The sequence below is a fragment of the Phascolarctos cinereus genome, unplaced genomic scaffold (assembly GCF_003287225.1).
Source record: "Phascolarctos cinereus isolate Bilbo 61053 unplaced genomic scaffold, phaCin_HiC Scaffold_4;HRSCAF=312, whole genome shotgun sequence".
NCBI lineage: Eukaryota > Metazoa > Chordata > Mammalia > Diprotodontia > Phascolarctidae > Phascolarctos > Phascolarctos cinereus.
Window position 1 is genome coordinate 81,820,731 of NW_027555847.1, and position 23,300 is coordinate 81,844,030.

Consider the following 23,300-nt stretch of genomic DNA (forward strand, 5'->3'; position numbering starts at 1 on the left):
TCACCATTTTTCTAGTCACTCAAGTTCGCAGAGATCATCCTTAACGCTTCCCTTACCTTCCCCTCTCATATCCAATTAGTTACCGTGTCCTGCTGACTCTACCTCCAAGACATTCCACCCACCTGTCCTCTCTAGTCATATCACAGCTACCCTAGTTCAGCCCCTACGACTTCTCACTCATATTATCCCAATAGCTTCACAAATGGTCTCCCTGCCTTCTTTCCCCTTCTCTGATTAACCCCCCAAAGAGCTGTCTAATTGACATGCCTAAGGTACATCTGCTTATCTGTTCGAGAAGTTTCAGTGACCCCTTTAGCCTCTAGAACTAAATACAAACTCCTGTTTTGCACTTACAGCCCTTCACGATTTGGTTTCACCCTTCTTTTAAACTGCAGCATACCCCCACTAGCCTTTCTCTACCAGGTACTGTACTAATAGCTGAGGATACAAAGAAAGACAAAAATATTCTCAAGGAGATCACATTCCAATAGCAGAGACAACATACAAACCAAGTATATTCGAGATATATACATGAGGTGGTAATCACAGAAGGAAGGCACTCACTTGGTAGAGGGTAAGACAAAAACTAGTAAAGGCCTCTTGCAGAAGGTAGAATTTCAGCTAAGTATTGACAGTATCTATGGAATCCAAGAGACAGAAGTAAGGAGAAAAAGCATTCCAGGCATGAGGGATAACCAGCAGAAAGGCACGAAGTTGGGTAAGTGAGGAACAGCAAGAAGGTGGGTGTTGCTGAATCACAGAGTACATGGAGGAGAGAGTAAAGTGTCAGAAGACTGGAAAGGTTAGAAAGGAGCCAGGTGGTAAAAAGATTTAGAAGATAAAATAGAATATTTGGATCTTGACAGTAAAAGGAAGCCACTGAAATTTATTGAGTAGAGATAGTGACAAGGTCAGACCTGCACCTCAGGAAGATCACTTTGACAGTAATCATCTCACACATTGTTTCTTTCCTGAACTTCACCATCTTCAGAACTCACTGCTTCTTGGTGGGGTAGATTGAGAGCTCCTTTCTGATCATTTGGCATTTAAGGGGAACATCCAGGGAATTCTCCTGATCATTTCTCACGCAGCTGCTTTCCTGGACTTCATCTTCTCCAGATACTCATCTTTCTGTAAGATGAGACAAGTCCAAAACCCAGACCAGGTAATCTCCCCCACTCCACACCTCACCTCCTGCCCTGCTCCCTGGTTTTAGCTTCTTTTTATATGTTGCCTCCCCCATTAGGGCAGGAACTGTCCTATACCCCCCCATTTTTAAAAAATCTCTAGCACTTAACACAGTGCCTCAAACACACCAGGTGCTTAATAAATGTTTATTGAATCTGAGAGATGAGTGGAAAATGGACTAGAATGAGAGAGGAGACATTAGAGCTGGATAAATATATTTGAGAATCATCTACATAGAGATGATAATTGAATACATGGGAACTGATGAGATCACCGAGTGAACTAGTATTGACAGAAAAGAAAAGAGAGCCACGGGCAAATCTTTGAGGGTCTAATCCATGGTTAGTGGGTATGACCTGGAAGATCCAGCAAAGGAGACTGAGACGGAATGGATGACACAGGTAGGAGGTGAAGAAGGAGAAACAGTGTCATGAAAACCTATGGAGGAGAGAGTGTCCAGCAGAAGACAGTGATTGACAATGTCAATGTCTGCAAATAGTCAAGAAGGACAAGAACTGAGGAAAGGTCATTAAATGTGGCAATTAAGAAATCATTGGTAACACTGGAGAAAGCAGTTTCAGTTGATATTGGAAGCTTATATTGCTGTACAACTATTTAACTCAAATAGTTAATTTAATTTTCCTTGTGTTTGTCTAGTTTTTCCTACTAGACTATAAGCTCTTTGAGTGTAGGAAGCTTAAAAATAGTGTCAAATGTCAACAGAAAAGGATTAGAGGCAAAATGAACTCTTCCCTTTCTGCCCTCTTTCCCTTGGCTCGTTTCAGGGTTCTCAATCAACAAGTATTTATTAAATGCCTATGTGCCAGGCACTGATGAGATGCAAATATAAAAATGAGCTATTCTTGCTCTCAAGGAGCTTACATTCTCCTGCCTGCTTCCCCTATCTCAATTTTTCTAACCATATTCTCTCCAGCCGGTGGTTCATTTCTATTCTTCCTGGGTTTCTCAGTCTTTTCCAACCTCTACACCTGACTCAACACCATGAAGTCATTTGTGGCTACACAGTACTAGGAGCAGATTTAAAAGCACAAGCTCTCTGGCAAATGCACAAGCTCACTTGCCAATCTAGAAGAGCATATAATAAGTATATCCAGCAATGTTTCCACATACAATTACTACCAGACAGTTTACTGCAAGAGACACTTTCCAGTTTTCACCTTTGGCTAATCTTAATCATATAGTGTTCTGCTAGTTCTAAAGTTAGCCACAGATTTCTAATCCACAAATTAAAATACAAAGTGTCTCCTGAAACTATGCTCTAAAACTTCCTCTCCTGCTTTGTACATTACTTGGCAGGGTCCAAACAAAATGCTACCCTTCTGGCAGAGTTGGAAACTGAAACAGATTGGCCTCTTGTCTGTGCTACAATCCCTGGTTAGCATGAAACATAATCCTTACTCATAAACCCAGAGTGATTCATGTTGGAAGAGTTCAATTTCGCCTGAGTCAGGTTGGTATGATTTTTCACTTAATCCCATGGGCACAAAGCAGGGATCTATTTCCATGTGGAACCAGCTGTGAGGGAGTAACCATTTCCTTTAGTGTTCAAGCCCTATAAAAAGGATTAGTGCAATGGCTCCTAAACTTTTCTTGTTACAACCCCAAACTAGATATCAACAAGGTTTTGTGATCCTAAGGGGGAAAAAAATCCCAAACAGATTTCAACATGTGTAACAATGATTAACACAGTACAAGAACACCCCTTTGACCTTTAGGCTGCAGTTGTATGTAGCACATCTTAGACCATTTGCTACATCTGCTCCCAAATTTCCTACAGGAAACAAAATGTTGGAGTTACCACGGTCTCTTATAGAATAACAAGAGGTCCATTTCAATGCTAAAAAGAAGTAGCAACATCATAATCAAAGTCATCTTGCTGGTGGTATGACATGGAGAAAGACTAGTCCTGAAGTCGGTTATTCTTCTTGCCTATTCCCTCATCATCCAACCAATAATAGCCTCTCTATTCTTTAACTTATTCTGTAATCATCATGCAACATATGTGAGTAAAACAATTCCAGCCAATTAATGATATTAGGCTGAGCATGTCACTATACTGCTTTATGCTATAGTTTGTTGTGTATATGTCTATTTCTTCCACTAGGTAAGAAATTATAAGAAGTCAGGACCAATGTTTTATGCTCTTTTTTTTTTTTAACTCCTCACATTTAACAGAATACTCTTTGGATGAATAAAGGAACAACCCCTGACTGTAACTTTTGGTAGATTACCTATAGATTACTGCAATTACTTGGGCTGGCCTCCACTAAAGTCTTAGTCTGAGACTTCATCATGGACTAGAGATGACCTCATGTTCCTGTAGACTCTGGTAGGGAAGCACAAGTTCAAACAACCAAGCAGGAACTTGAGGGATGGACTGTCTCTTTTCTGACGACAACGTTTTGGAAAGACTCATCAACAGGCTGGCTACGAGACCATGAATATTTCTGCCATAAACCTTTCTTGCGATAAGCATTGGTGAAAGCATCACCCACATTGATCAAATTATGAACCCCTGAAATACTGAAATGTTTTGGGCTTGTAATATAAATAAGCAAACCAACAAATAAAACCCCTCACCATTACCTGTGTCACTTCCCAGTTTTGCTCTATTGGGATACAGTCATCACTTGAGGGAGGAGGAGTAGAGAGAGAACTAATCTCCCTTGATGTACCATCTGTAGCTTGCTTTATAAAAGGCAAAATGACTAGGTTTTTACCTTCGTAACTCACATGTTCAGGCTGCTGAGATAAATTTGGCATCTATACTCATGTTAATTTTCTTCACTTCCTGACCTACATTCCTGCCAAAAATACAGAGGCTTATATCAAAAGACTGTACAGCTCCCTCTGTATTCTGTATTAAAAAAAAAAATCTGGAAGCAGCTGGTCTGTCCACTGAGCCAAAAGGATACACACGGACCAAACTGTGCAATACTGTTTATGCCAGAGAGGCAATGGATAAGAGATGCCTGTTATTTTCAGTTTTACCATTCACATACTAGGTAACCTTGAACAAGTCCTATCCTTTCTTCACTTCGTTTACCTAGCTGTAAAACAACGCTGCCATGCTAAGCAAAGATCTTCTGAAATTACTGGACAGATAAGAAAATTAATTTCCTGTTCTTAATTCCTTATTCTTTAGACACATTTCTGTCTTCATATCTATCCCCCGTCCTGATTTCCAAATCTTAAAGGGGGGAAAAAATTCCTCCTTTTCCTTAAAACTAACTCTTCTTCCTACCCCTTAGATGTCACCCCTTCCTGACTCCTGTAACCACAGTCACACCTCCATCCATCTCCAGCTTCTTCAGTCTTTCATTCTATATTAGTTCTTTTTAAATATATACAGGTATCTCCCCCAAGCTTGAAAATATCTTCACTTGTCAGGGCAGCTGGGTGGCACAGTGAATAGAGCACTGGCCCGGAAGTCAGGAGGACCTGAGTTCAAATCCGGCCTCAGACCAAACACTTGACACTTGCTGTGTGACCCTGGGCAAGTCACTTAACCCCAATTGCCTAAAAAAAATTTAAAAAAAAAATCTTCACTTGACCCTGCTCTCCCCTCTACCTACCATCTGTCCTTTCACCATTAAACTCCTCCAGCTAATTCATATCTACTGCCTCTATTTTCTCCCTTCTCACTCTTGCTACCTGCTTAAATCACTGCAATCTGACTTTTAGCCCATCACCTACCTGAGAACCAATATTTCTACATAGCCATTATTCATTAGCTCTCAGCAGCACTTGATGCTACTTATAACCTCCCTCTTTGAAATGCTCTCCTCCCTTGGTTTCCATGAAATTACTATCCAAGGGTTATTATGGGAGTATATTACAGACTATCCTAGCTAGGGGAAGGATATAGATATACTTTTCTGATATAGACAACACTAACACCAGGCATTATATGACATTAATCGTGAATTTCAAGTATCCAGACAACTAATGAAAATCTCATTCTGCTCAATTTTGGCAGAGAATCTGATACAATTTTTTATTTGCCTCAGTTAACAATTTCATCCCTCAGAACACTGTGGAAACAGAACGGATGACAAATCTAGAATTAATTCTAACCATGAAAAAAAATTGGTAACAATAAAGTTAGAAATTAGTAAACGTGAGAGCAAAGTTAGGAGAAAGTGATTGTATCATTATAGAATTGTTAATAGCCAAAAATACAAACCCTGGACAGAGTTGGACATGTACTATCTGGGAAAGTGATATCAAGAAGTTCAGAAAAATGGTATGATCCCATAACCAGAGATTCTGAAAATTCAATTTTAACAATACAATCCTGAACAAATACTGAGAAAGAAATCGTCATTGAAATGAGGAAGAAGAATCTAATGAAACCAACGTAGCCATAAAGAGAGTGCTCTGATGAATTCAAATTTTAAAAGGATATGTAGAGAAGGTGGAAAGGACACATTCCCCAAAATCTGGAGCCACAGGAACACATGGAAGAGATACACCCAACTGCTTATGGCAGACAGTACAATGTTAAAATACAGAAAGTAGCAAACAACTCTTTATTTTTGTTTCTTTAGGGAAAAGAATTATTTTCAAAGTAGAAAGAATAGAACAAGGTTATAAAAGAATTGAAGCCTAACACCTAGGAAAATTCTAGAACAGATTAAACAGATTATTATAAGAACTCAGAAAAGGAGGCAGCAATAACAAAGAGACAATATGGGTTCACTGAACACAAGTCATGAAAATATAATCTCATTTCAGTTTCTGGAAGAGGTAGCACAATGTAATGAAAACAATAGTTTGAATCAGAAGATCTGCGTTCAGATGCTAGTTCTATTAGTTGTGGGACCTTAAGCAAGTAATTTAAAGTTTCTAAGGTTCTTTGTTTTTATCATAAACTGAGAATAATACCTGTATTAACCTATAACATTATTGTGAAGAGAATGCTTTGTAAACCTAAAATATATGTGTTTTCTTCCTATTATTAAATTGGTAGATTAAGGAGCTTCTACAAACATAATCTATATGAATTTTACTAAAGCATCTGATAAAATTTTCTTATAAGATCCTCACTGACAAGATGAAGAAGTATAAATTAAATGGTAGTGCCATTAGTAAGCTTCACTGCTGACTGAACAATTATACTCAAGAATGTTAATTAAGAAAACCTCTAAATCCCAACCTGTTAAAAAAAAATTTCAGTGACTTTTATGACACAACATACAAGACACATAAGGCAAGCTTATTAAATCTGTAGATGACACTAAGTTGGAAGAAATAGCTAATATTCTGATTAACAAACTCAAGATTCATAAAGATCTAGAAAGACTGAAATTAAGGTCTAATAGGATTTAACAGCAATAAATGTAAAGTCCTGTACTCATATATCAAGAAAAAAAAATCAAGGAAGGTGAAGACTGATTTAGCAGTTCACCTGCTGGACTAAAAGCTCAGTATAAGTGGAAAGTGTGCTATGATTGCCAAAAAGTTAATGTATTCAAGCTATGTTAGTAGAATGTGTTCTTTACTCATCAAAACAGGACCGTTTTGGGTTTGAAATGCACACTTCATGAGAGGCACTGACAAATTATATTGGGTTAGGATGAGGTAGAAGGTTAGACCTTTAATGTACATGTCAACTCTTATATCTTTTTATTTTAGGTCTCAGCTCCTCCACGAAATGTTTCCCAAGTACTCTCCAACTGGCACACCTGTACCTTATTTGGATTCCTACTACATTTTCCACCACACCATTCACCACTAAAAAAATGCCTTGTATTATTACCTCATTTTTTCGTAGTTGTTAGTCTTGTCCTTCCAATCAGAGTATAAACCAGTTAAGGTCAAGGAGTATGTTTGATACCTTTTTTTGTATCTCTCCAAGTGCAAGGACAGCGTTCCATTCATAGCATAAATTGAAAAACCTGATTTTGACTTAGCATGAATATACTAAGGAGACATTTTTTTCCTTGTTTGTAAAGGAAATTTTTCCCACATGAATTAAGAATTTTTCATTTCCCACATGATCTATGGATATTGCCACATACAATGAGCAATGTATTCTTGCCTTTTCACAAATAATGGTGCTAAGGACATTAAAACCTAATATACTAACAGATTAAAAGCAGGAAACACATTAAAAATATTTTGACAAATTGAAATTTAAATGAAAATGAAATATATGAAATTAAATGAAAATATGTCCAATTTAAAATTCTGATTCAGGGATTCATCTTAGTTTACAAAATATAATCCTTACGTGACTTAGATACCTCCAGATGATTAAGGTAGGTGGCACAGTGAATAAGAGCACTGGGCCTAAAGTCAGGAAGACTCATCTTTCTGAGTTCTGGCCTCAGGTACTCAGTAGTTTTGTGACCCTGGACAAGTCACTTAACCCTGTCTCCTCAGTTTCCTCATCAGTAAAATGAGCCATAGAAGGAAATGGTAAACTACTGCAGTATCTTTGCCAGGAAATCATCAAATGGGATCACAAAGAGTTAGGCATGACTAAAAAAAAATCAGTGAACAAAGATGATTATGAGAACAATGCAACTTGGAAAACAACCATGTAATGTTCTCAATTCACTGGTAAGCTGCAAACAACCAGTTGGAAACAACTATTTAAGGTAACTTGGAGTCAAATTAAAAACCAAGTACTTGTTCTAAATGTAACCCTAACCATTAAGCGTAAAATATGACATACTTTTGTCAGTCACTAGTGTTACATCAAATCATTACTTAAACTGTGTTGTTTTTATTTTTAAATGGGAGGGTATTATGGAGTCGGGAGTCAGGGAGCTATATTGGATGTGATAAGGGATCAGAAGCTAAAAATACAATAAAACATTAAAAGAAAAAAATAAAAGTACTCCCCAACCCTCAACGCAAAAGGCTCCCAGCCAGCACTTCCCTAGAACTCAATTGAGGTCCTCAGATTTCCCCTGGTTCTGGTTATTCATGAAGATTTCCTCTGAGTGACCTGACCATTTCTAAATAAACAAGGATTTTTTGAAGAGTCAGGTTATGTCAGCATGAAGCAGGACTTAGGAAAACTTTAAGTGCAAGTTACACTTCTGTTAATTCTATGCTTTCCATAATATTCTGAAACCAAGCATGTATAAATCTTGAGGTTTCTCAGTAGGCCAGCTGAAAATCATCATGAAAGAAATGGCATTATACCCTGTCTTGACAGCTATGGTTGGCCTGTGAAACTCTGCCACAGCACTCCTGTTAAGCCTCCTGAGAGTGGCACAACTAACACTATACCTTTTGAATTGTTTTCTTTTGCCTGGGGAGCCTGTCAAAGTCAAAATACATCTCTCTACTCACTCACAGGCAAGGATCCTGAACTGCTTCTTAGGAAAAAGGAGAAAAGAAAAAGGAAGAAAAAGCAAAACAAGAAATTCCTGACTGATGACCAACAGAGAGTAGAACAAAAGAACACAACTCTGGCCAAAGAACATCATGTTCCAAAAGCCCAGAGACAGGTGCAGCACACTATCTTTTCATAAATTAGCTGGCTGTCTTCTTCTCTGAGTGTAAGGATTTTAGAAAGCTTTGTGAAAGGTACTAGGATTAAAAACAAGCTACCTCAAAGATGATAAATGATGATAAATGGAGTAGCCATGGATAAAAGTCACTAAACTATTCATGTCCTTAGACCCACTAATCCCAATGACCAATAACATTGGGCAAACACACCAAGGAAGTCAAAGATTAAAAAAAAAAAAGGAACCACATGAAGCAAAATAGTCATAGAAGCATTATTTGCATAGCAAAAGATGAAAACAAAGTTGACAATCATCAACTGCGGAATGCCAAAACAAACTGGCACACTAAATGTTACTGTGCTGTAGGAAATAACGAATGAGGGACTCATAGAAACATGGGAGAATTCACATAAACTGATATGGAGTGAAGTAAGCAGCACCAGAAGAACAGTATATGTGATGAATACAATATTGTAAACAAGAATACTATAAGGAATCCAACCTACTAATTATAAAGATCAATTTTGGTCCTAGAAAATAGATGATGAAATGCACCTCCCTTCCTCTGGTACAGAAGAAAGGAGAAAGAGAGGAACTATGGGATGGAATTTTACACATCCCATCAGGCTCATCAGTTAGTTTTATTTAACTGTTTTTCTTTGGTTCAAGAAGGGCTCATTTGGAAGTGGGGCATATTTAGAAATGACTATGATATAAAAACAAAAAGCATCAGTAAAACTTATTATAAAATTAAAAAACCCAAAAGGCCACCTTCGATGTTTACCTGCCTGCTGCTCTTAAAACGGCTTAAAGTTACATTTTAAGCAAATCCAACCACAATCATCAAACCCCAGGGTCTAATAGTGTAACTTTACATATGTCAGGGATTGAAAGATTAAAGGTTCCATCTGTTGAGGAAAGGCCCTATGGATGCCAACATTTAAAGAATCTTGTTTTTGAAAATGCTGTCTCTGTTGTTTTAAAATCAATAATAATAACTAGTATTTATGTAACACCTAGCATGTGGGAGGCACTGTGCTAAGAAAAGATATTTCTTTTTAAAAACCTTATTTTTAATGATTTTAGTAAGCTTTTACTGCATCTTCATTTCCAAATGTATCAGCAATATAAGAGAAAGAAATTAAAAGAATAGAGATAAAGAGGAAATAAAGCTATAACACTTGCTGATGATATCATGATATATTTGGAAAAATCCTATGGAATCAGTAAAGACACTAATTGAGACAATTAAAAGCTTCAGCAAAGTTGCAGGCTACAAGATATTTATAAATATCAAAAAGCAACTGTGTTTCTACATGGTAAGAGCAAAATCCAAGAAGTAAAAATAGAAAGGGAAATCCCATTCCAAATAACTACAAAGTGTTTAAATTGTCTGGGATTCATCTATAAAAGCACATAAAAGACTTATATTGATAAAATTACAACATGCTCCAAGAGCAACTTAAATAGCTGGAGGAATATTCAGTGCTCATGGCTAGGCTGTGCCAATATAATAAAAATGACAATACTACCAAAGTTAATTTACCCTTTTAATGCTATAACAAATTATCCAGGGGATACTTTATAGAACTTGGTAAAATAACAAAATTTATTTGGAAAAACGAAAGATCTAAAACATCAAAGGAAATGATGAAAAGAAATAAAGATTAAGGGAGAATGGTACTTCCAAGCTTCAAACTATATTATAAAGCAGCAGTCATCAAAACTATCTGGTACTGGTTAAAAAACAGAGGTAGATTAATGAAACACACTAGATAAGGGAGAATCAGAAACAATAGAACTCAGTAACTTAGTGTTCAATAAAATGGAAAACAAATTACCTAGGATTAAACTCTTCATTTGATTAAATGTTGGGTGTTTGATTAAATCTATTTGATTAAATATTGGGAAAACTGGAAAGCAGTCTGGCAGAAATTAGGCTTAGACTAACACCTTACACTATATTCAACAACACATTCTTAACAGATACGTGACCTTACTAAAAAACATACATTAAAAAATTAGAAGAGAAGTGGATTATATACCTCTCACAGTTATGGGCAGGAGACGTATTCTTAACCAAACCAGATAAAACCAATTACAAAAGATAAAATAGATAACTTTGATTACAGGAAACTTCTGCATAGACAATATTAACAATATTAACGAACCTAGCATAAGACAGGAAGTGGCTGAATGAGGAAAAAAATCTTTAAATCAAATTTCTCTGATAAAGATTTGGTATTAATAAATTTAAGACTAATAGCCATTCTACAAAAAAAGAGTGGCCAAAGGACATGAACCAACAGTTTTCAAAGAATTGCAAAATATTTAGAACCATGTGAAAGAAAGCTTCAAATCTCTAATAAGAATCTCTAATAAGAAGAGAAATGCAAATCAAAACAACCTTGATGCAAATCAAAACTTTACACCCTGGAAATCGGCAAAGATGAGAAAAAAATAGAAATGGTCAATGTGGACAGAGTTGTAGAACGATAGGTATGCTAACAGACTGCTGGTGGAGCTGTGAAATGGCACAACCTTTTTGGAAAGCAAATTGGAATTATGCAAACAAAGAAACAAAAATATCCATACGCTCTGAAATAGAGACCCCATTACTAGGCTTAGGCCCTGAGAAAGATATCCATGAGAAAATCCCCATATACACCAAAATATTTATAGCAACAATTTCTATGATAGCAAAGAATTAGAAACAATGGCTACCCATTAGCTGAGGAATGGCTAAACAAACTGTAGTACAAGAATGTAATGGAATATTACTGTGCTGTAAGAAATTATGTATGTAATGAATATATAAAAACATGCAAAGATCTACATGAATTCATGCAGAATGAAGTAGAGCCAACAAAACAATATACACAATATACAATACACACAATAACCACAACAAAGTAAATGGAACAGCCATACACAAAAAATCAAAAGTAAACATAACGAAATTATAAAGATCAAACATGACTCAAATGAAGAGATACCTACCCCTTCATGGAGGTGGGAAGTCCACAGGTATTAAATATTGCACATGTTTTGATACTCTTTCAAAGTATTTATCAGCTGGGCTGATTTTTTTTTCTCCTTAAAAAATAATGTTTTGTTATATGGAATGGGTCTCTGCGAGGTAGAGGGGTACTGTGAATAATTATGATGATGTACGAAACAAAAGGCATTAATAAAAACTTATTTTTTAAAAAGGGAGAGAAATCAATAATCTAGTTTTACCGGTTTTTGCTTTGGGAATGAGTTCCCAAATTACTGGTAAGCCAGTGATTCCAGAAATTAACAAGCGGGAAGATGCAGTTTTTTTAAATTAAAAAAACTGATTTATTAATCATTTGCAATCTTTTCAGAAATGAGGGTAGGATTACTAATCACAGCTGTACGGACTACTGACATACAGCTGCATATGCTACTTCAGTTTAGGCCCTTCTCTCTCTCTTGATTGATTGTTCCAACAGACTCCTAATTGATCTGCCTGCCTCAAGTTTCTCCACTCTAATTCATCCTCCACACTGGAGACAAAGTGATTTTCCTAAAGCACAAGTCTGACCAAGGTACTTACTACTCAATAAACTCCAACAGCTCCCTACTGCTTTAGGATAAAATATGAGCTCTATTTAGATTTTTTTAAGTCTTTCACAAACTTACCCCAACTGTCTTTCCATTCTCATTGTATGTACATTACTCCCCTGCAGTACTCAGCAATCTGGTCAAACTGACTCTGGTCCTCACACACAACTTTCTGGATCTCTCATCTCTGTGCCTTTGCACTGGCTGTCCTCCATACCCTGAATGCATTCCCTCATTACCTCTGCCTCACTGAGTCCAGTTTTTTTTAATAAATGCAGCTCATGATCTAGCTTCAACATGAAGTACTTCCTAATCTCCCCAAACTACTAGTGTCCTCCCTCCTTCATATTTATTTTACACAGACACACACACACACAGACACACACACAGGTTCTCCAGTAAGATCCTCGAGAATACAAATTCATTTTGTTTGCATTTGTATCCTCAGAGCCTAGAACAGTACCTGGAACATAGCATATGCTTAATAAGTGCTTGCTAATTGATAATAAATAACTCGTGTATAAATCATTTCCTTCACTAGAATTCTATAAAGTATGTAGGATAAGTCCTAGTATTATCATTTTATAAGTGAGGAAACAGGCTCAAGGAGGGATGTAACTTACTCAAGATCACACAACTAAGTCGCGTCTGACTCTAAGAGTACAATGCTTATTCTATTATACTACACAGCTTACGGGAAAAGAAATTATTCATATGTGATCAGACCAAGATGTACAGGCCGGAGGTATTCATACCAAAGCTTTGCTAACATCTTTGAAGTCTATAAAACCTGAAGGAATTACAAATGTAAAAGTAAGATAAATCCATAAAGGTACTTCTGTGGTATACTGGAAAGGATATTTTCATTTTAAAAGAAAAACAAAAAGAGAAGAAAATAAATCAATAAAGCATTTAGTAGGTGCCTAACTGTGCTATGCATTGGGAATACAAACACAAAACTAAGACAGCCTCTGCCCTCTAAGGATTTACAACCTATTGTGGGAGGGAAAGGTGGATACAATATTCTGGATCCTCTGTAAGCATCAATTGAGAAATGTCTGAATAGGCTGTGGTACAAGAATGTGATGGAATACTTCTGTGCTCTAAGAAATGAAGAAATAGATGACTTCAAAAAGACATTCAAAGACATATGAACTGATGCAGAGTGAGGTAAACAATTTATACTATAAAATCCATATAATCAAAATGAACAATTTTGAGAACTTTTGAAAACTGAAGAACGAAATGAGCAGAACTGAGAACAATTTATACAATAACAACACTGTAAAAACAAACAACTTTGAAAGCTGTAAGAACTATGATCACTACAATAACCATTTATGATTCCAGAGAACCAATGATAAAAGCTGTTAATCATGAGAGGTAATGGATTTAGGGTGAAGAATGAGACATAATATATTTTCTGTATAGAGTTACTGAAGAAATTTGCTTTGCTTGACTATACATATTTATTATAAGAAACATTTTATTTTCCCCCAATGGAGTCTGAAAGGGACCTTAGAGAATCAGTTCTGTATCTCCAACTGTTTGTGGTATACCTCCACCTAAATGTCTCGAAGAGATATCAAACCAACATGTTCAAAACTGAACTCAATATCTTTCACCCTAAATCTAATGCTCTTACAATCCAGGGCATAACTATTCTTCCCATTATCTTCTATTTTTACCTCTCTCTCACTTCCCAAATTGAATCAGCTGCCGAGTCTTGTTGGTTTGACTTCCACAACGTCTCTCATGTTGTCCCCTTCTCTCTACTCACAAAGCCACCACCCTAGCTCAGGTCCTTATCACCTTTCACCTGCACTATGATAGCAGCTTTCTAACTAGGTCTCCCTGCTTCTAGATTGGTTTGACCTGTTTTTAATGGAAGTCATATTGACTCTTTATGATTCTTTTTTCCTTTTCCAGATGTTCACAACCATTCTTTTCATATGTTCTCAGACTATGCCAGGAATCAACATCAAAATTACTGGCTTGGATAGAGTTTACGGAATCCGTTCTTTCTTTTTTTGAAAACCAAAACATTTATTCTTCTCTAGGACTGCCATAGCTCTCCCCTATTGAAGCATCGAAGATGACAGGGTGGCTTATCAATCACTGCTTATCAATTCAATCAGGACCCTGAGCCTGGGGACTCAAACTGAAAGGCAACTAAGTGTTCTCTTGTTATTCCTTTATCTCAAATTCTAATCCCTTTTTTTTCCTTTTGGTTTGGATCTGTAATTTCATTGGTATAGGGCAGAGGTTCTCAAACTTATCTGGCCTACCACCCCCTTGAAAAAAAATTACTCAGTGCCCCCCTAGAAATCTTCTTTCTTTAAGTTTTTCTTAATTTGTAAGATTTTTTAAAAATACAATTTTTAAAATGATGCATCTTAAATTTATTAATTTATTATAAATTTGTGAGGTTTTCCCTGCATTGAAATTTTGATGACACAATTTTGCATCGTGTAATCCTATAGTATCGTATTATAAACAAGTCATTACACTCACAATGTGCCTAACACCTGCTTGTTAAGACCTGTCAGCGGACTTGACTACTGATAAGTTATAACTTGCATTCTGTATGTTTATTTGGAAAATAATATAATCACTACGACTTTAGCTCTGTTACAGAACAGATGAAATATGGACAAATGATTTTTCAAAATTTTCTTCTCTTCTTATGCTTCCACCACCCTCTTATTTTTATTCAACACCCCTCAATTACACCCTGAGTCTACTACTGCCCCACCAGGATAGTTCCAGCACCCCCCGGGTGTGGTATCATCCACTTTGGGAACCTATACAGAGAACCATGACATCAGCAACTGCTTACCAATTTAATTGTTTGGGGAACTGAGAAGTCAGGTGACTTACCAGGAGTCATATAGCCAGAATGTCAGGGTTGGGTCTTGAATTCAGGACTTCCTAACTCCAATAGCCAGCTTTTTATCCAGTATGCCAGGCTGTTTCTCCAAATGCCTGTATGTCATGTTTATTCTGTCCTTTCCATTCCAAAGATTATTCCCTTTGGCAAGGAAGATAAATGTTGAATAGTCCCATCATCTATTGTCTTCCCATCCAATCCAATTCTTTCTTTGATCTCCCTTTCCCCAATTTAAGATTATCTTTTTGGGTATTTAAACTGCCTCAACTATCATTGGTCACTCTTTCTTCTAAAGTCCTGTACCATTCCCTGTGGTACAGTGTTTAGAGGGCTTGGAATCTGATAGCTCTGTCTGTACCCCATCTTAGACACTTATTTAGTTATGTGACTCTGGACAAGTCAATTTTTCTGAGCCTCAGTTTTCCTCATCTGTAAAATAGGGACAATAAAAACACCTTCCTCATAAGGTCTCCGTTAGCAAGCTGTTTACTAGTTTTTCATGATTTTCTTGCATCACTCTAATTTTTTTCCCAGTTTTTCCTCTGCTTCTCCTACTTGCTTCTCAAAATCCTTTTTGAGCTCTTCCATGGCCTGGGACTCATTCATATTTTTCTTGGAGGCTTTGGGTATAGGAGCTTTGACTTTGTTGTCTTCTTCTGGTTATATGTTTTGATCTTCTTTGTTACCAAAGAAAGATTCTGTGGTCTGACTGTTTTTGTGCCTTTGTTTGCTCACGATCCCAGCCAGTTATTTGAGTTTTAAACTCTTTGTCAAGGTAGGAGTCTGCTTCCAATGTGGAGAATGTAATGTCCCAAGCTTCGGGGATTTTGTACAGCTGTTTTCAGAGATACTTCTGGGGACCAGTTCTCCCAAGGTGGTATGATCAAGGGTGAGCCATCTGCTCCTTTCCTGGCCTTTGCTCTGGTTTATGAGTGACCACAAGCACTCTTTTCTGCCATGGAATTGGGAGGAGGATTCCCTCTTCACTGCCATTACAAGCTCCTCCATGCCAGTATTCCTCCTCACCCTAGGATCGCCAATCCAGAACTATGACCTAGATCCAAGCACAGGCAAAGCAAGAGAATCCTACCTCAGCACTAGCAAAAGATCCCTGCAATCCCCCCTCTGATCAGCCGCTCGATTCCCCATTAGTCTATGGGCCAGAAGCTCCGGAAGTAGCCATCGCCCCATTGCACCAGGACTGGGGTCTGACCGAGCTCTTTTCCTACTGACCTTCTAAGTTGTCTTTGGTGTTTGTGGTTTGAGAAGTCTGGAAACTGCCACAGCTGCCAGTGATTCTGTCTCTGAGGCCTGCTCCAGGTTTGCTGAGGCCTGTCTGCGCGCCTATGCCAGACTGCATTCTTCTCCCAGCCAGGCACAATAGACCTTTCTAATCACCCATCCAGGTTGTCTTGGGCTGGAAATTTGTTTAACTCTTTTTGTGGGTTTTGCTACTCTAGATTTGTTTAGAACCATTTTTTTTTACAGGTTTTTGGAGGGGCGTGGGGGAGAGCTGAAGCAAGTCACTGCTTTTACTCCACCATCTTGTTGAGCTTTTTTAAAAAAGATGTCTAGTGAGGATGTATGCAGCTCTGTAAGAGGAGTATATTTTGACACAGCTTTCTAATTTGTATAAACACATTGAAATTTTTCCAGGGCCTACTGTGTTTTGGATATTGCAAGCCTGTGGAGATAGCAGGAGGTACTTGACATGATCATTGTCCTCAGGAAGCTCACAATCTAGTTGAGGAAGTAGGACACATATGAAGAAAAGTAAATAATATGAAGTATTCTTTAGTAAATGATATGACTGGTGGTAATAATAATAATAATAGCTTTTATACAGTTCTGTAAAGTTTGCAAAGTGCTTGGCATGGAATATGATATTCCAAAGGGCAAAAGAGACAGTATTACAGCCAACAATTGCCTACCCAGCAAAACTGAGTATAATCCTTCAAGGGAAAAAACAGACATTCAGTGAAATAGAAGACTTTCAAGCATTCTTGATGAAAAGACCAGAGCTGAACAGAAAATATGACTTTCAAATACAAGACTCAAGAGAAACATGAAGGGGTAAACAGGAAAAAGAAATCATAAGGGACTTATTAAGGATGAACTGCTTACATTCCTGCATGGCAAGATGATATTTGTAACTCATGAGACCTTTGTCAGTATTAGGGTAGTTGGAGGGAAAAAAATTATATGTATGTGTATATATAGAGACAGATAGATAGAGGGCACAGGGTGAGCTAAAGATAAATGGGTGATATTTGAAGAATAAAATTAAGAGGTAGAAAGGATTATACTGGGAAGAGAAAGGGAGAGGTAGAATGGGGTAAATTATCTCACATAAAACAGACAAGAAAAGGCCTTTACAGTGGAGGGGAAGGGGGGGAAGGTGAAAGGGAATGAGTGAATCTTATTCTCATCGGATTTGGTTTAAGGAGGGAATAACATACACATGGAATCTATGGAAATCTATCTTACCCTACAAGACAATGGGGGCTTGGGGGAAGAGGACAAGAGAGCAAGGGGATGATAGAGGGGAGGGCAGATTGGGGGAGGGGGTAATCAGAAGCAAACACTTCTAAGGAAGGGTAGGGTCAAAAGAGAAAATAGAATTAATAGGGGGTGGGATAGGATGAAGGGAAATATAGTTAGTTTTCCACAGTATGACTACTATGAAAGTGTTTTGCATGACTACACATGTATAACTTGCATCTAATTGCTTGCCTTCTCAATGAGGGTAGGTGGGGAAGGAAAAAGGGAGAATTTGGAACCCAAAGTTTTAAAAACAAATGTTTAAAAAAAATTGTTTTCACACGCAACTGGGAAATAAGGTATACAGGCAATGGAGTATAGAAATCTATCCTGCCATTCAAGAAAATTGAAGGGGAAGAAGATGGGGGAGTAGGGGCAGAGATAGAAGAGAGGGCAGATTAGGGAAAGGGGTATTCAGAATGCATGCCATTTTGGGGTGGGGGGAAGGATGAGATGGAGAGAAAATTCGGAACTCAAAATCTTGCGGAAGTGGATGTTGAAAACTAAAAATAAATAAATAAAAAGTAAAAAAAGAAGCTCAACAAAATTCATTCTTATACATACATACTAAGGAAGTATATAGAGGTGACAATCTTTAAAATACTATACCAAGGAATCTTTACATGATCTTAGGGTGAAGATAATAAAAATAATGGAAAAACACACTACGAAAATAATCAAAAGGCAACTGAAAACATCAATAACTACAGACTCATATCCCTACTTTTTCATCTTTGAGAATGCACAAACATGTCAAGGGCATACTTGATGAAAATAAAAAGGGAACAGGTAGACTTTCACAAATAATTCTCTTCTGCAGACTACATCTTTAGAGTCACACAACTGACTAAAAGTTCCAGGCATGTGTGTCTATTGGTTGCAAAATAGCATCTGACTTGATAGAGCACTTTTCAGAACACTCCTCCAACAAGCGGTCTCTCATACATATGTTAAGGTCATACAATATTCTTTGATAAATGCAGCCACAGAAATATTCTCCTCGGAATACTTGCCTGATGTGAATACTGGAACACCATCATCTCCAGATAATTAAAACTGGGTGACCAAAAAGGCACAGAGAGAGATGCATGGTGGGCATAAGTAAGTTACAGACTCTTTCCCCTATGCTCAAGAAATGGCATTAAGAAAGCTGCTTGTGTAGAATGACTGAGGACAGATAAGAAAGATGGCCTCAGCACTCCACTGGGGCTCTCAAAATGGCTGGATACTCAGGGCAAAGGGAAAGGTGGAAAGGGGGAGGAGATAATCGAAGAATCCGGACAAGAATCAAAACAGGATAAGAAGAGTCTGTATCTTGGAGTCAAGAGACCAGGGTCTGAGTTCTCGCTCTTATATTCTGACTATGGGCAAGCCACTTCACTTCACTTCCAAATCATTAGTTTTCTCCTCTATGAAATAAAGACCTGTCCAACTTACTACAGTTTTGTTGGAAGGAAAACACTTAGCAAACATTCATGTGTAATAGAAGTAGGAATTATCTCATCTGATCCCTTACCCCAGCCTCTCTGATAGGGGTCATGAATACTTCCAGTGACAGGGTGCTCACTACCTCTAAGGACAGCTGTTATTATTGAGCCAAAAGAGCCAGAGTGGTATAATAAATTTGGAGTCAAAAGACACTGGATTACCTTCTAGCTCTGCTACTTGCTACCTATGTAACTACGGACAAGTCATTTAACCTCTCTAGGCCTCAGTTTCCTCATCTGTTAAAAAAATGTGGGCTTGGACCAGATAATCTCTAGGATTCTTTCTAGTTCCAAATCGCATTTTTTTTCCTTTGACACCATGATTTTTCTTTTTTTTTAATATAAATTTATTTATTTTTAGTATTCAACATTCACTTCCACAAGTTTTTGAGTTCCAAATTTTCACCCCATCTCATCCCTCCCCCCACCCCAAGATGGCATGCATTCTGAATATCCCTTCCCCTAGTCTGTCTTCTCTTCTATCTCATCCCCCCCCCCTTCTCTTATCCCCTTTCCCTTCTATTTTCCTGTAGGGCAGGATAGACTTTTTTTTTTTCCTTGTATATATATGACTTTATTTCACTGTATGAACAAAAGCCTAAGAGTTAACATGGGGAATCCTTGCATTCTTTCTTCTATGGTCAAAAGCCCAAATTTACAGCCAGCCTGATGTTTCACATTATGCATAATCCTAAGGTAAATACAGTTAATGATGTCCACGAGCAGAAGCAGCTGAATCTGAACCTTTCAAAGCTTTGCTTTTTTTATCTGCACTTCTGATTTTGTAAACAATGTACCCCATCACACCCATTCCTATCCAGATCTCCTGGTAAACCTTGGTATAGTAGGGCTTCAGTGGAGTCCAAACATTTTTCATAAAGTACTGTAACATAGTGGCTGGCTTTCGCAAAGGGCCGCGTCGCGTGAACCTGGGCCCGCAGCAGGGAACAGCGAAGGCCAAAGGCTCGGAAAGGTGACCCCGAAAGCCGGGGCCTTGCGGGGACTAGGATAGACTTCTGTACCCCATTTCCTGTATTTCTTACTTCCCAGTAGCATGTGAAAACATTTTTTTAAACATATGTTTTTAAAACTTTAGGTTTCAGATTTTCTTTCTTCCTCCCTCCCCACCCACCCTCATTGAAAAGGCAAGCAACTCAATATAGGTTGTACATGCACAGTTATGCAAAACACTTCCATAGCAGACATGTTGTGAAAAACTAACTCTATTTCCCTTAATCCTATCCTGCCCTCCCATTTATTCTATTCTTTCTTTTGACTCTGTCCCTCCTCAGAAGTATTTACTTCTGATTACACCCTTTCCCAATCTGCCCTCCTCTCTATCATCCCCCTGCTCTCTTGTTCCCTTCTCCTATTTCCCTGTAGGTAAGACAGATTTCCATACCCAACTGAATGTGTATATTATTCCCTCCTTAAGCCAAATCCTATGAGAATAAGATTCACTCATTCCCTCTTACTTGCCCCCATTTCCCCTCCACTGTAAGAGCCTTTTCTTTTCTGCTTTGTTTTTTTTTAGATAATTTACCCCATTCTACCTCTCCCTTTCTTCTTCTCTGAATATAATCCTCCCTCATCCCTTAATTTTATTCTCCAGATAAGACCCCTTAATCTTCAGCTCACCCTGTGCCCCCTATCTATCTATCTATCTATCTATCTATCTATCTATCTATCTATCTATCTATCTATACATACATATAATTTTTTTCTTCCAACTACCCTAATACTGACAAAGGTCTCATGAGTTATAAATATCATCTTTCCATGCAGGAATGTAAACAGTTCAATCTTAATAAGTCTTTTATGATTTCTCTTTCCTGTTTACCTCTTCATGTTCCACTTGAGTCCTGTATTTGAAAGTCAAATTTTCTATTCAGCTCTGGTCTTTTCATCAGGAATGCTTGAAAGTCCTCTATTTCACTGAATGACCATTTTTTCCCCAAGGGGATTTTGCTGGGTAGGTGATTCTTGGTTGTAATCCTATCTCCTTTGGCCTCTGGAATATTATATTCCATGCCCTGCAGTCCTTTAATGTAGAAGCTGCTAAATCTTGTGTTATCCTGATTGTGTTTCCACAGTACTTGAATTGTTTCTTTCTGGCAGCTTGTAATATTTTCTCCTTGACCAGGGAACTCTGGAATTTGGCTACAATATTTCTAGGAATTTTCCTTTGGGGATCTCAATACCATGATTTTTCTTTCTCAGATCTTGAAATCTAATCAACTCCAAATACCAAGGCCTACTGCAACACTATGGCAATACTTTTTTGAGTACTTTATCTTGGGTTAAGTGTTTTCCTTGGTTAATAAATTGATAAGCATTTATTACTATGTGCCAGGGACTGCAGTAGGTGCTGGGAATATATAGACAAAAAAATGAACTATTTTCATATTATAAAAAATAATTTTAAAAGATCTAGTTAGGAGCTCTGAAGGTGAAATTCTTATATAAGCAATTCATTTTTAACAAAGAATCTCTTCAAAACTTTTCTTGATAAGCTCTTCCAGTAGAATGGAAGCTCCTTGAAGGCAGAGACTTTTGTTTTGCCTTTGAATCTTAACACCTATGGCTGTGCAACTTTAGTGTTGATTTAAGTGAAATGAATATCATTCCCTAAGTACAAAGCAATCTACCTATACTTGTCTAAGCTAACTTCTTTACTTAAATTTTTTTTTTAAAGTCTATTGTAGTCACCTACGGCACCTTTGTATTCAATCTCCATAAGGAAACCTAAAATTAAATGGTAGTTATATTGTGTATCCATTTTTTGGTCTGGCTTTTAAGTTTATTTCTATTTTATTAGAGAGAAATAATATTTTTTAAGAGTTTGTACTGCACAAAATAATTAAACAGATTTTTAAAATCTAAAAGAAAATAGCATTTCTAGAGTCTCAAGACTTTTTTTCTGGAATACATCATTTAAAAACTGGGATACATCCTACTAATTACTTAATCCAGTCCCTCATTTAGCAGATGAGCAAATGGAGGCCAAGCAAAGTAAAGTGATTCGCCCTGGGTTACATAAATACATTGTGGCAAAACCAGAACTGGAATGCAGGTCTCTCAATACACTCTCCAGTCTTTTTGATAGGGGAATACGTTATGAATATTTGGCAGCAAATTTACCTTCATATTTATGTTTTGTTTAAAGCGAATTAAAATGACAACTCATCTCTGAACATACTAGATAGAACACACAAGAAGCATGATAAGCAATGAGAAGATGCTGATACAGGATACAAAACAGTGTCATGGATGATCAACAGTGAATTGAATAAAAGTTATTCAATTATCCCTCCAAAAATTACAGCAGATATTTTATTCATTAGTAAAAAGTGACCTCCAACAAATGGTGAAACATTTTGCTGCATTTTTTATGGCAGTGGTGATATGGAAAGACTTAGGTTCTTTTCTGATCCTTCCAGATAGATCTCTTTTGCCTCCCTTGGTTACAAAGTTCACATTGACTCCCCACCCCACCCTCCCATCCTTAACTCCAAATTCTTACTGTAATCCATATTAAAAGACATTATCTTAATTTCACACATTTAATACTCACTATCAAATACATGACTTAATTCTTAACACAACTATGAACTAAAAATGTTAAAAGCCAGTTTACTTTCGAAGAAAACCCTCAATTTTGACATTGGTCCATATAGTTACTCAAAGAATCTTCCCTTTTATTCCCTACTTAAATGCCTCCTGGGCTGAGAAAAAGCATCCAAGACAAAGCTGACAAATCCAACCTTGCTATCTGAAGAACAGCTGTTGCTCACAGTCTCTGTGTCAGCTATTTCAGAAAGTGACCAAGGTAAGAATAAAACCAGCAAAATCAACAACAAAAAAAAGCAATATGCCAAGGGCTGGCACAGACCTTTTCAAATAACAGGCAGAGACATTAACACGCAAAAGAGGAATGACCCACTCCTCACTCCTCACACAGTATACTGCCTTGTGAGCCCACTACCCAAAACACTGAATTCCAATTTTTTAAAAAATATATTACTACAATTCACAATTCTCTAATTTTTAATGCTTAGATGGATGATGAGAATGTAAGTTCAATAACATCTTATCACTTTTGGTCTTGATCCTAAA

At 37.3% G+C, this 23,300-nt stretch overlaps 2 protein-coding genes across 3 annotated transcripts in view; both read right to left on the reverse strand.

Moving 5' to 3' along the window:
- CCM2 (CCM2 scaffold protein) overlaps positions 1-23,300 on the reverse strand; it is a 125,576-nt gene that overhangs the window by 94,158 nt on the left and 8,118 nt on the right. The gene's annotated exons all lie outside the window — the stretch shown is intronic.
- On the reverse strand, positions 19,730-20,118 carry LOC110197526 (ATP synthase F(0) complex subunit j, mitochondrial-like). The gene has a single exon (XM_020971534.2). The coding sequence runs from the start codon at positions 20,074-20,076 to the stop codon at positions 19,891-19,893; it is 186 nt and encodes a 61-aa protein (XP_020827193.1). The 5' UTR covers positions 20,077-20,118; the 3' UTR covers positions 19,730-19,890.

Excerpts from the sequence above, each read along its gene's own strand:
- LOC110197526 (XM_020971534.2), bottom strand. The coding sequence starts at position 20,076 with ATGTTACAGTACTTTATGAAAAATGTTTGGACTCCACTGAAGCCCTAC.